The sequence below is a fragment of the Dipodomys spectabilis genome, unplaced genomic scaffold (genome assembly GCF_019054845.1).
Source record: "Dipodomys spectabilis isolate Male_0828 unplaced genomic scaffold, ASM1905484v1 ptg000639l, whole genome shotgun sequence".
NCBI lineage: Eukaryota > Metazoa > Chordata > Mammalia > Rodentia > Heteromyidae > Dipodomys > Dipodomys spectabilis.
This window is the reverse complement of record NW_024871316.1, coordinates 517,957-530,928: the sequence shown is the minus strand read 5'-3', so window position 1 is coordinate 530,928 and position 12,972 is coordinate 517,957. Positions and strand designations below refer to the sequence as shown.

The following is a 12,972-nucleotide window of genomic DNA, read 5'->3' as shown; positions in this document are numbered from 1 at the left end:
ATTTCTAATCTAGACTTTGAGCTCCTTGGGTGGCATTTCAGCTCCTGGGATGCAATGGGTTTCATCACTAGGGGAGGTAAACATTTGAAGGCTCCATAGAGGGTACAAATGAACACAGGATGTGCTTTCCTTGCATTTTGGGATTTCTGCCTTGTGATCTTTGCTTCCTTTTTGGGGAGCCTTTCACAGCCCCAGGATGCCAGGCTGGGCTGAGGGATGAGTGCACACACAGAGCATGGAGGCCCTATGTGGGACTCCGGATGCTGGGGGGAGGGGTTGGCATGACTTGTGCCAGCCACGTGTCCCGCTCAATTTCCTGGCAGGCCAGCTCTGTCCAGTGCCCTGAGGGATGGTGGGAAAAGGGCAAAGGAACCAGACAGCACCCTGGCCAGCAGGTTCTCCAGCCCAGGGATCCCACCATGCAAGATCAGAGGCTCAGTAGGTCCCGGGCTCCCCAGGCCCTCCACACACAGAATCAGGGGATTAGCTGGCTCTCCAGCTCCAGGCCCTATCCTGTGGCATCAGGAGTGAGGGGTCCTGGAGAGCTCCATACTTGGGAATGCTCACATGTGCTGTTGGGGCTCACAGTGTGTCAACCATTAGGGGTTGTGGGCGCTTGAGGGGGCTGGCGGGTCTGTTAGGTCAGATGGAGGTGGATGTGGGTCTGGTCAGCTCTCAGGGAGTGGTGGGGTGAGGGCATGGGCCTCCTGTCCTCTCCACAGAGCTGTGAGATGGGTGAGGGGCCTTCGCTGTCCCACTCTCAGCCTTGGAACTGTGAGCCAAGTCCACCTCTTTCCTCCATTATTTCATTTTACCAACAGAAAGCAGACTAATAATAAAAGCAGCACCATTCCCCAAGTCTGAAGGGTCCTGAAAGGAGGTACCCGGCCTCTGGGAAGGTCGACGGGGCAGTGATGCTCTGTTGGGGCTTAAGAACATTTCTTGGTGCTGTTCGATACTACCCATGCTATGTTTGCAATCTTTGGAAATAGCCCAAATGAGCTGAGTGCTGGTGGGTCACACCTGCTATCCTAGCTCCTCCCAAGGCTGAGATCTGGAGGGTCATGGTTCAAGATCTGCCTGGACAGAAAAGTTTCTAGATTCTATCTGCAAAATCATGAGCAAAATAGCAGGGTGGTTGTATGGTTCCAATGGTAGAGTACTAGCAGAGCAAGTGCAAGGCCCTGAGTTCAAACCCACGTATTGCAAAAAAGTTAGAAGAAAGGAAGGGAGAAAGAGAGAGAGAAATAAAGGAGAAAGAGCAGGAAGGAAGGAAGGAAGGAAGGAAGGAAGGAAGGAAGGAAGGAAGGAAGGAAGGAAGGAAGGAAGGAAGGAAGGAAGGAAGGAGAAAGAGGAAGACCAAATAATTTTTAAGTAAGTGTTGTGAGTGGAGGCAGACCTGCCTTGCTGTGGTCTTTCAAGACCTGCAATACGTAGGAGGCTGTAAAAGGCTAGATAACTGCAGGACTGCCAGGAGAGGCACCCAGTAATTGAAAGCAATTTTCTTTCCAGGTATCTCTGATCTTCAAAGGAGAAGAGCTGGGGGGAGGTTGGCACTGGGAGAGTTATGCATGTTCCATGCAGAATGGAGAAAACACTCCTCAAGACTCCATAGGTTTCTTGTGTTGTTTGGCCTTGTTGTTGTTGTTGTGTTCAGGTACCAAGGCTAGAGCTCAGGGCCTCACACGCTCACTCAGCTGTTTTGCTCATGGCTGTGGCCCTATGGCTTGAGCCACACCTCAGGTGTTGTATTTTGCTGGCTAACTGGCGATCGAGTCAAGCAGACTTTTCTGCCCCAGCAGACGTTGAATTGATCTCTTCAGATCTCAGGCTCCTGAAGCAGCTAGGATTACAGGAACCAGTCACCAGCATCTGGCTCACAAGGCTCCATCTTGACAGAAGTAACTGTGTGTGGTAGTGCATACTTGTTATCCGGGCACACTCCAGGCTCACACAGGCTCAGCCTCCTCTCAGGAAGACCTGGGCTTGGGCAGGGGCCCAGGCAGCTTGGCCCAGGCAGCATGCCCATCTTTCCTCCCTGGCCACCCATGCCCTGGACCCCGAGGCTCCACCTCGGCCTGCCAGGGACCACCGCCCCTGGATGAATGAAGAATCAAAGAACTGTACTTTATTAGTCAGATTGAAGCTCATATAATATAAATAAATAAGTAAAGCTCACGACAAGAATTAGACCATGCTTTGAAAAGCTTTTTATTTAAGGACGCCACAGCATCCTGTTGGACATGGTAGGGGGAGGATGAGAGAGACAAAGCTGCGGGTGGGGGGAAGGAGGGAGAAGAAGGACAGGGGAAAGAAGGAAAAAGGGACAGGGAGGAGGCAGAAGGAAGAAAGAGAGGGAAAATGGAGAAAGGGAAGTGAGAGAGAGGGAGGGAAGAAGAGAGAAAGGGAGAGAAGAAGATAGGGAGGGCAGCAGGCAGGGAGAGAGGAAAGGAGAGAGGGAGGGAAGGAAGGAGGCAGGCAGGGAGGCAGGCAGGGAGGGAGAGAGCAGTGTCAGGACCAGTGTTGAACAGCTGGAGGAGTCAGGGATGCTCTGGCAAGGCTGATCCAGGGGTTCAGGGCGCTTAAAGGACCAAGAGGGCTGAGGGTGTTGGCTCTTGAGAAGGGGTGGGTCAGCAAAGACAGCAGGACCAGCTTGGGCTCTGCCCCTGGGCAGGGCTCCCTGCTAGCGCCCTGAATGCTGGCTCTGCAGGAGGCCAGGGTTCTGGAGCATAGTGGGGGTGGAGCTTCAGGTCTGTGAGAAGCAGCAAGACCTTTGCTGAGAAACCCAACTGTTCCAGCTTACCTGTGTCTGTGATCAGAGCCTCAGACCTTGCACTGGCAGCACACGGGGGCACAGCAGCTGGAGCAGCAGGGTTTGCAACAGCTGGACTGGCAACAGCAGGGCTTGCAACAGCTGGACTGGCAGCAGCAGGGCTTGCAACAGCAGGACTCACAGCAGCAGGGCTTGCAACAGCTGGACTGGCAGCAGCAGGGTTTACAACAACTGGACTGGCAGCAGCAGGGCTTGCAACAGCAGGACTCACAGCAACAAGGTTTACAACAGCAGGATTCACAGCAGCAGGGTTTGCAACAGCAGGACTCACAGCAGCAGGGTTTGCAACAGCAGGATGGGCAGCAGCAGGGTTTGCAACAGCAGGACTCACAGCAGCAGGGTTTGCAACAGCAGGACTCACAGCAGCAGGGTTTGCAACAGCTGGACTGACAGCAGCAGGGTTTGCAACAGCTGGATTTGCAGCCCCCACAAGAACCACAGCCCCCCTTGCAGCCCCCACAGGAGCCACAGCCCCCCTTGCAGCCCCCACAGGAGCCACAGCCTCCCTTGCAGCCCCCACAGGAGCCACAGCCTCCCTTGCAGCCCCCGCAGGAGCCACAGCCCCCCTTGCAGCTCCCGCAGGAGCCACAGCCCCCTTTGCAGCCCCCGCAGGAGCCACAGCTGGAGCAGGAGCAGGAGCAGGCTGGCACACAGCAGCTCATGGTTGTGGTGGTGGAGGGTGGAGGAGGTGAGAGGAGCAGGTGGAGAGAGAGGTGAGTGGTGTGGGGCCTCCTGGCCTGGCCTTTATGTCCCTGTGGGGTCAGGTGTGGACTGGGCACGAGGTCACTTCGTGGTCTGGGGCACATGGTCACTTCCTGGTCCTGTGTGGGCTTTCCCTGGGAAGTTGTGTGTCATTGCAAAGTAACAAGCATGGATGAGTCATGTGGCACACCTCCTGAGACACACTTCCTGGGACAAACCTTGCAGGACAAATGAAGCAGGACACTTGGTGAGCGGGGCTGGGCTCTGTCCCTGCTGCCCGCCGCACTCACCCCTCCATGTGTGCGCTGTTCCAGGCGGTCTTGAACAACAGCAGGCTCTCCACGGGCTCCCTGGTCTTGGGGTTTCATGTAGTCAGAGTTCTGGGCCTGCTCTTGACGCTAGATCCTGTCTGAGAGAGAAAGTTCTGGAGCAGTCACTCTCCCCTTTGCTGGTGGTCTGGGACCCTGTGGCCTGGGCTCTGGGGCTCCTTCCCCTGAGCTTCCTTGGCAACTTTCTTGCTGTGCCATCGTGCGTCATTCTCCGGCGTGCGGCCGGCCTGGGGCTCTAGTTTTTTCAAGATTTGTCCCTCGGGTTTATTCTTTCAAAGAGTGCTGCTTCATCCATTGCTCTGCACTATTATTCCATTTTTCACTCATCAGCTCTGATGTTTTGTAAAATAATTCTTGTTACTTTAAAGGGGATGCCAAAGTGGTTATAGTTGCATAGATCAGGAAGAGTTCATTTCATTTTGGACAGTGTCATCCCTGCCCTCAGTCTGTCCTAGATTTTCCTTCTGCCCCTGCCCACAAGTTCTAGAGTCCATTTTCCACGTTGTGTCCAGTGAGGAACACGGCTGCATTTGTCCAGCCTTTGCTCGGTTCTGATCTTCATTGTCTCTGTCCTTCTGCTGACTTGGGGCTGGGCTTGCTCTTCCTTCTCTTCAGTCGTGGATGGGCATGCTTAGCTCTGATCTTTCATGTAGGTTCCCATCGCTACAAACCTTCCTTCTACCCCTCGTTTCATTGCTGTGGAATTGCAAACACTGAAAAGTGTCATCTTTACTTCCATTTGATTCTAGGAAGCCTTTTGTTCCCCTCTCCTCCTTCTTCAATGAAAGGTCTATTGGGTGAGTGTGTTTTCTCTCTGTGATGTCTTTTTGTCTTCTTCTACTATGATACTGTGGCTGTAAGGAAATAGTCAGTTATTTTCTACTTGTTGGAAGACATGGGCTGAAGTGTGATCTATTTGGAGTCATTCCATGGTTGGCTTAGAAGAGGGAGCATGCTGGGGCTCCGCGTGGACTAGACCGCAGACATCTGCTGAGGCCTTCAGCCTAACGCTGACTTGCCTTCTGTAAGGTGTATCCAGTAGGTAGTTTCACTAGGTAACGCATGAAGAGAACCCCACTCTGTATTCAGACAGGAAAAGAAGTGTATTTACCACCCTGCTGCTCCCGCGGTGCATGGACAGAGGCATGGCGGAAAGGGGAGACTCACCCCAGGCCAGGACTTATCTGGGCCAGGGATGGGAAAAGGTGTGGCCACGTGAGGAAAGGTCTGGCCACACTGGATCTGGATGTGACTTCAGGGCCTAGGATCCTCCTATGGTCAGATGGGAGCCAAGACCACCGGCAGCCCAGGATGTGATCTAGCAGGAGGGGCAGTGACTGCTTCCAGGTGTGCTGGTTCCCTAGGTAACAGACATTGGGGGGAGACTTAGCCAGGAGGTGGGGAGGTCTCTGCCCAGGGCCAGCTTGCCCCAGGGCAGACATGACACCTTTGTTAGATTTTTGGAGGGGTGTCGGGATCATCTCTGGGTAGAGTGGGGTATTGAAATCTCCTACTTTTGAAAAAAAATCAAGGATTGATTAATTGTTTTTTCCGCCACAAAGACGCTGGGAAAAGTCACACAAAGAAAAGATTTCTTGCTCCCCATGAAGTCTCATTGCATCTAGACCTTCTGTTATTTTATGCCCTGCAGTGGTTTTATCTTGTGCAGCATTTAATGCTGTCTCTTTTTGATTGCTGTTTGTCTGGGTGGATGACTCCTTTTATGCCTGTAAACTGGCTTTTATCTTGGGGTGGATTTTGCTTGGAGTCTACATTGGGAGAAATGAGCACAGGTACTTCAGTTACCATCTAGCTTCTCTTCACTGGGCATGTGATCTTCCATCCTTTCCCTCAGCCTGTGAGTGTCTTTGCCAGTGACCCGAGTTTCTTTCCCAGTGACCTGAGTTTCTTTCCACTGAAACTTCTTCTTCTTCTTCTTTTTTTAAAATCGTATCAACCAAGTGTGCGCCTTTTAATTGGAGAGTTAAGACCATTTACCTTGGGGTTATTGTGGACTGTCTTGAGCTGATGGTCATCATTCAGTGTGTCTTTTTCTGCGTATTCTGAATAGTTTTAGTTTTTATATCCTCCTCATTTGTTTTGGGAGTTGGCTGATTTTCATTTTTCATTTTAAGTCTTTTATTGTTATTGTAACGGTGATATATAGGGTTTTACAGTTACATAAGTCAGAAAATGAGTACATTTCTTTGTTATAACTGTGTCTCATCTACCCACATTGTCTCCATTTTTCCCTCCTGAACCCCTCCCCCACAAGTTGTGTACTTTGTTTTCAAAGTGTCTAGTGAATATCACAGCGGCATTTGTTCACCCTTTGTCTCTCCATTTCTGTACCTCCCTTTCCTCCCCCAAACTGATAAACTTACATACAATTCAGAAGGTACAGAAATCAAAAACAGCAACAAAGGAGAAAAAAATAGCAAAATAACCAAACCCTCTTGTTTCCATGTCTTGGAGTTCATTTCAGTACATGGCATTTTATATGATCAGATGCACATAGCTATTGCACCTTTGTGATCCTCTCCTGAGAATATCTGTCTTTCTTCTCACTGTGTGAATGTTTAGAGTCCTGTATAATTTATCCTGCAGTTGACTGTGCATGTGAGTGGAATATGATCTACTCTTTCCCAGTTCTTGTTTGTTCATCCATTCCTCTCGTTATCTATCAGTTCCTCTTTTTGTCCATCTGTCCATCTTGATATTTACCTCTCTCTCTCATTATCCACCTATCCTTCTCATTAGATATCCAGTTGTCTCATGAGCCATCTGTCTCTCGTATTATTTACCTGTTATCATTAGTCACCCGTCCCTCTCATTATCTATTTGTCCCTCTCTTCCATCCATGCCTCCTCAGCATTCCCATCATCTCCAGCTTGCTTTCTCATCTCTGTATGGGATTTCTTTAGTAAATATTCTGATGCCAGCTTTTGGTCCTGAATTGTTTTTGTTTACTTTTATCTCTCCATCAATGTTAAGGGATAATTTTGTTGGATACAGTAATCTTGGTTGGCAGATACTATTTTCAGGACTTGAATTTATGATCCCATATTTTCCTGGATTCTAGGGTTTCTCTTGATTTAGATGTGATGAATTTGCCTTTGTGAGTAACCAAGTCCTCCATGTCCACCCCCCGTCCCCCGATATCATTCCTTGGTTCTGTTTTCTACATTTTAACTGTGATGTGGAGTGGAAGATCTTTTCTGGTCAAGTGTAGTATCTGCTGCTCTAGATACCTCCTGGGTTTCCATGTCTTCCCTAGGGTCACAGAATTTCCTGCTATAATTTCACTGCATAGACGTTCTGTGGCATTTGTAGTTTTCGTTTGCATCTCAGCTCCTTCTTCTGATGCACGGATTCTTAGTTTGGTCTCTTGATCTGTCTCAGAGTACTGGAAAGCTGGCATGTGATTGCTGTTGTTTTGTTTCGGTCTGATTTTCACACTTCCATGACACCATCTTCCTCCCTGTCATCCTTTCTTCTGCTTGATCTAGTCCACTGGCGACACTTTCCATTGAGGCTTTCTATTTTATTTATGGAGTTTTTCAATTCCAATATTCCCATTTTTTCCCTCATAAGTGTGTGTATTTGTGTGTGTGGGTGTTTGTGTGTGTGTGTGTGCATGTGTGTTGAGTGTGTGTGTTTGCATGTGTTTGTATACAAATCCTGGGGTTTGAACCCAGTGCCTGGGTTTTGTACTCAAGGCTGGTGCTCTACCACTTGAGCCCATATCCACTTCTAACTTTTTGGTGGTTAGTTGGACATAAGGTTGTCACATACTTTCCTACCCCAGCTGGCTTTGGACTATAATCCTCAGATCTCAGCCTCCTGAGGAGCTAGGATTACAGGTGTGAGACACAAGAATCTGGGTTTTCCACTTTATTACCTTCAAATGGTTGCCAAACATGTTTTCCATTTCAAGAGATTTTTCTCTTTTGCTGCTTTTCTTTTTAAAATGGTTTCCATTTAGCATGTGTATTTATGTGGGCACTGCATCCTATCAATTCTGCTTTTTGTTTCTTTTTTTTTGTTTGTTTCCTGTTGTTGTTTTCAGGATCTCAACTTGCCTTCTGTATTTCTCATCTCAGCTGCTGAATTTCTTCTTATTTCAAATTAGCTTTCCAACTCTATCCATTTATTTGACTCCTCTTTGAGGCCATTGACCATTTCTAATCTAGACTTTGAGCTCCTTGGGTGGCATTTCAGCTCCTGGGATGCAATGGGTTTCATCACTAGGGGAGGTAAACATTTGAAGGCTCCATAGAGGGTACAAATGAACACAGGATGTGCTTTCCTTGCATTTTGGGATTTCTGCCTTGTGATCTTTGCTTCCTTTTTGGGGAGCCTTTCACAGCCCCAGGATGCCAGGCTGGGCTGAGGGATGAGTGCACACACAGAGCATGGAGGCCCTATGTGGGACTCCGGATGCTGGGGGGAGGGGTTGGCATGACTTGTGCCAGCCACGTGTCCCGCTCAATTTCCTGGCAGGCCAGCTCTGTCCAGTGCCCTGAGGGATGGTGGGAAAAGGGCAAAGGAACCAGACAGCACCCTGGCCAGCAGGTTCTCCAGCCCAGGGATCCCACCATGCAAGATCAGAGGCTCAGTAGGTCCCGGGCTCCCCAGGCCCTCCACACACAGAATCAGGGGATTAGCTGGCTCTCCAGCTCCAGGCCCTATCCTGTGGCATCAGGAGTGAGGGGTCCTGGAGAGCTCCATACTTGGGAATGCTCACATGTGCTGTTGGGGCTCACAGTGTGTCAACCATTAGGGGTTGTGGGCGCTTGAGGGGGCTGGCGGGTCTGTTAGGTCAGATGGAGGTGGATGTGGGTCTGGTCAGCTCTCAGGGAGTGGTGGGGTGAGGGCATGGGCCTCCTGTCCTCTCCACAGAGCTGTGAGATGGGTGAGGGGCCTTCGCTGTCCCACTCTCAGCCTTGGAACTGTGAGCCAAGTCCACCTCTTTCCTCCATTATTTCATTTTACCAACAGAAAGCAGACTAATAATAAAAGCAGCACCATTCCCCAAGTCTGAAGGGTCCTGAAAGGAGGTACCCGGCCTCTGGGAAGGTCGACGGGGCAGTGATGCTCTGTTGGGGCTTAAGAACATTTCTTGGTGTTGTTCGATACTACCCATGCTATGTTTGCAATCATTGGAAATAGCCCAAATAAGCTGAGTGCTTGTGGGTCACACCTGCTATCCTAGCTCCTCCCAAGGCTGAGATCTGGAGGGTCATGGTTCAAGATCTGCCTGGACAGAAAAGTTTCTAGATTCTATCTGCAAAATCATGAGCAAAATAGCAGGGTGGTTGTATGGTTCCAATGGTAGAGTACTAGCAGAGCAAGTGCAAGGCCCTGAGTTCAAACCCACGTATTGCAAAAAAGTTAGAAGAAAGGAAGGGAGAAAGAGAGAGAGAAATAAAGGAGAAAGAGCAGGAAGGAAGGAAGGAAGGAAGGAAGGAAAGAAGGAAGGAAGGAAGGAAGGAAGGAAGGAAGGAAGGAAGGAAGGAAGGAAGGAAGGAAGGAAGGAAGGAAGGAGAAAGAGGAAGACCAAATAATTTTTAAGTAAGTGTTGTGAGTGGAGGCAGACCTGCCTTGCTGTGGTCTTTCAAGACCTGCAATACGTAGGAGGCTGTAAAAGGCTAGATAACTGCAGGACTGCCAGGAGAGGCACCCAGTAATTGAAAGCAATTTTCTTTCCAGGTATCTCTGATCTTCAAAGGAGAAGAGCTGGGGGGAGGTTGGCACTGGGAGAGTTATGCATGTTCCATGCAGAATGGAGAAAACACTCCTCAAGACTCCATAGGTTTCTTGTGTTGTTTGGCCTTGTTGTTGTTGTTGTGTTCAGGTACCAAGGCTAGAGCTCAGGGCCTCACACGCTCACTCAGCTGTTTTGCTCATGGCTGTGGCCCTATGGCTTGAGCCACACCTCAGGTGTTGTATTTTGCTGGCTAACTGGCGATCGAGTCAAGCAGACTTTTCTGCCCCAGCAGACGTTGAATTGATCTCTTCAGATCTCAGGCTCCTGAAGCAGCTAGGATTACAGGAACCAGTCACCAGCATCTGGCTCACAAGGCTCCATCTTGACAGAAGTAACTGTGTGTGGTAGTGCATACTTGTTATCCGGGCACACTCCAGGCTCACACAGGCTCAGCCTCCTCTCAGGAAGACCTGGGCTTGGGCAGGGGCCCAGGCAGCTTGGCCCAGGCAGCATGCCCATCTTTCCTCCCTGGCCACCCATGCCCTGGACCCCGAGGCTCCACCTCGGCCTGCCAGGGACCACCGCCCCTGGATGAATGAAGAATCAAAGAACTGTACTTTATTAGTCAGATTGAAGCTCATATAATATAAATAAATAAGTAAAGCTCACGACAAGAATTAGACCATGCTTTGAAAAGCTTTTTATTTAAGGACGCCACAGCATCCTGTTGGACATGGTAGGGGGAGGATGAGAGAGACAAAGCTGCGGGTGGGGGGAAGGAGGGAGAAGAAGGACAGGGGAAAGAAGGAAAAAGGGACAGGGAGGAGGCAGAAGGAAGAAAGAGAGGGAAAATGGAGAAAGGGAAGTGAGAGAGAGGGAGGGAAGAAGAGAGAAAGGGAGAGAAGAAGATAGGGAGGGCAGCAGGCAGGGAGAGAGGAAAGGAGAGAGGGAGGGAAGGAAGGAGGCAGGCAGGGAGGCAGGCAGGGAGGGAGAGAGCAGTGTCAGGACCAGTGTTGAACAGCTGGAGGAGTCAGGGATGCTCTGGCAAGGCTGATCCAGGGGTTCAGGGCGCTTAAAGGACCAAGAGGGCTGAGGGTGTTGGCTCTTGAGAAGGGGTGGGTCAGCAAAGACAGCAGGACCAGCTTGGGCTCTGCCCCTGGGCAGGGCTCCCTGCTAGCGCCCTGAATGCTGGCTCTGCAGGAGGCCAGGGTTCTGGAGCATAGTGGGGGTGGAGCTTCAGGTCTGTGAGAAGCAGCAAGACCTTTGCTGAGAAACCCAACTGTTGCAGCTTACCTGTGTCTGTGATCAGAGCCTCAGACCTTGCACTGGCAGCACACGGGGGCACAGCAGCTGGAGCAGCAGGGTTTGCAACAGCTGGACTGGCAACAGCAGGGCTTGCAACAGCTGGACTGGCAGCAGCAGGGCTTGCAACAGCAGGACTCACAGCAGCAGGGCTTGCAACAGCTGGACTGGCAGCAGCAGGGTTTACAACAACTGGACTGGCAGCAGCAGGGCTTGCAACAGCAGGACTCACAGCAACAAGGTTTACAACAGCAGGATTCACAGCAGCAGGGTTTGCAACAGCAGGACTCACAGCAGCAGGGTTTGCAACAGCAGGATGGGCAGCAGCAGGGTTTGCAACAGCAGGACTCACAGCAGCAGGGTTTGCAACAGCTGGACTCACAGCAGCAGGGTTTGCAACAGCTGGACTGACAGCAGCAGGGTTTGCAACAGCTGGATTTGCAGCCCCCACAAGAACCACAGCCCCCCTTGCAGCCCCCACAGGAGCCACAGCCCCCCTTGCAGCCCCCACAGGAGCCACAGCCTCCCTTGCAGCCCCCACAGGAGCCACAGCCTCCCTTGCAGCCCCCGCAGGAGCCACAGCCCCCCTTGCAGCTCCCGCAGGAGCCACAGCCCCCTTTGCAGCCCCCGCAGGAGCCACAGCTGGAGCAGGAGCAGGAGCAGGCTGGCACACAGCAGCTCATGGTTGTGGTGGTGGAGGGTGGAGGAGGTGAGAGGAGCAGGTGGAGAGAGAGGTGAGTGGTGTGGGGCCTCCTGGCCTGGCCTTTATGTCCCTGTGGGGTCAGGTGTGGACTGGGCACGAGGTCACTTCCTGGTCTGGGGCACATGGTCACTTCCTGGTCCTGTGTGGGCTTTCCCTGGGAAGTTGTGTGTCATTGCAAAGTAACAAGCATGGATGAGTCATGTGGCACACCTCCTGAGACACACTTCCTGGGACAAACCTTGCAGGACAAATGAAGCAGGACACTTGGTGAGCGGGGCTGGGCTCTGTCCCTGCTGCCCGCCGCACTCACCCCTCCATGTGTGCGCTGTTCCAGGCGGTCTTGAACAACAGCAGGCTCTCCACGGGCTCCCTGGTCTTGGGGTTTCATGTAGTCAGAGTTCTGGGCCTGCTCTTGACGCTAGATCCTGTCTGAGAGAGAAAGTTCTGGAGCAGTCACTCTCCCCTATGCTGGTGGTCTGGGACCCTGTGGCCTGGGCTCTGGGGCTCCTTCCCCTGAGCTTCCTTGGCGACTTTCTTGCTGTGCCATCGTGCGTCATTCTCCGGCGTGCGGCCGGCCTGGGGCTCTAGTTTTTTCAAGATTTGTCCCTCGGGTTTATTCTTTCAAAGAGTGCTGCTTCATCCATTGCTCTGCACTATTATTCCATTTTTCACTCATCAGCTCTGATGTTTTGTAAAATAATTCTTGTTACTTTAAAGGGGATGCCAAAGTGGTTATAGTTGCATAGATCAGGAAGAGTTCATTTCATTTTGGACAGTGTCATCCCTGCCCTCAGTCTGTCCTAGATTTTCCTTCTGCCCCTGCCCACAAGTTCTAGAGTCCATTTTCCACGTTGTGTCCAGTGAGGAACACGGCTGCATTTGTCCAGCCTTTGCTCGGTTCTGATCTTCATTGTCTCTGTCCTTCTGCTGACTTGGGGCTGGGCTTGCTCTTCCTTCTCTTCAGTCGTGGATGGGCATGCTTAGCTCTGATCTTTCATGTAGGTTCCCATCGCTACAAACCTTCCTTCTACCCCTCGTTTCATTGCTGTGGAATTGCAAACACTGAAAAGTGTCATCTTTACTTCCATTTGATTCTAGGAAGCCTTTTGTTCCCCTCTCCTCCTTCTTCAATGAAAGGTCTATTGGGTGAGTGTGTTTTCTCTCTGTGATGTCTTTTTGTCTTCTTCTACTATGATACTGTGGCTGTAAGGAAATAGTTATTTTCTACTTGTTGGAAGACATGGGCTGAAGTGTGATCTATTTGGAGTCATTCCATGGTTGGCTTAGAAGAAGGAGCATGCTGGGGCTCCGCGTGGACTAGACCGCAGACATCTGCTGAGGCCTTCAGCCTAACGCTGACTTGCCTTCTGTAAGGTGTATCCAGTAGGTAGTT

At 50.9% G+C, this 12,972-nt stretch overlaps 1 protein-coding gene across 1 annotated transcript; it reads right to left on the bottom strand.

Annotated features, from left to right (window-relative positions):
* Nucleotides 1–244: 244 nt before the first annotated feature.
* LOC122101198 (keratin-associated protein 5-1-like) lies at nt 245–11,547 on the bottom strand (the record flags this gene model as incomplete). Its single annotated transcript, XM_042671530.1, has 4 exons — nt 245–342; nt 2,804–2,860; nt 3,225–3,476; nt 11,289–11,547. Coding segments are annotated over 4 exons (666 nt in total), but the record flags the coding sequence as incomplete, so codon positions are not given.
* Between the last annotated feature and the right edge of the window lie 1,425 nt (nt 11,548–12,972).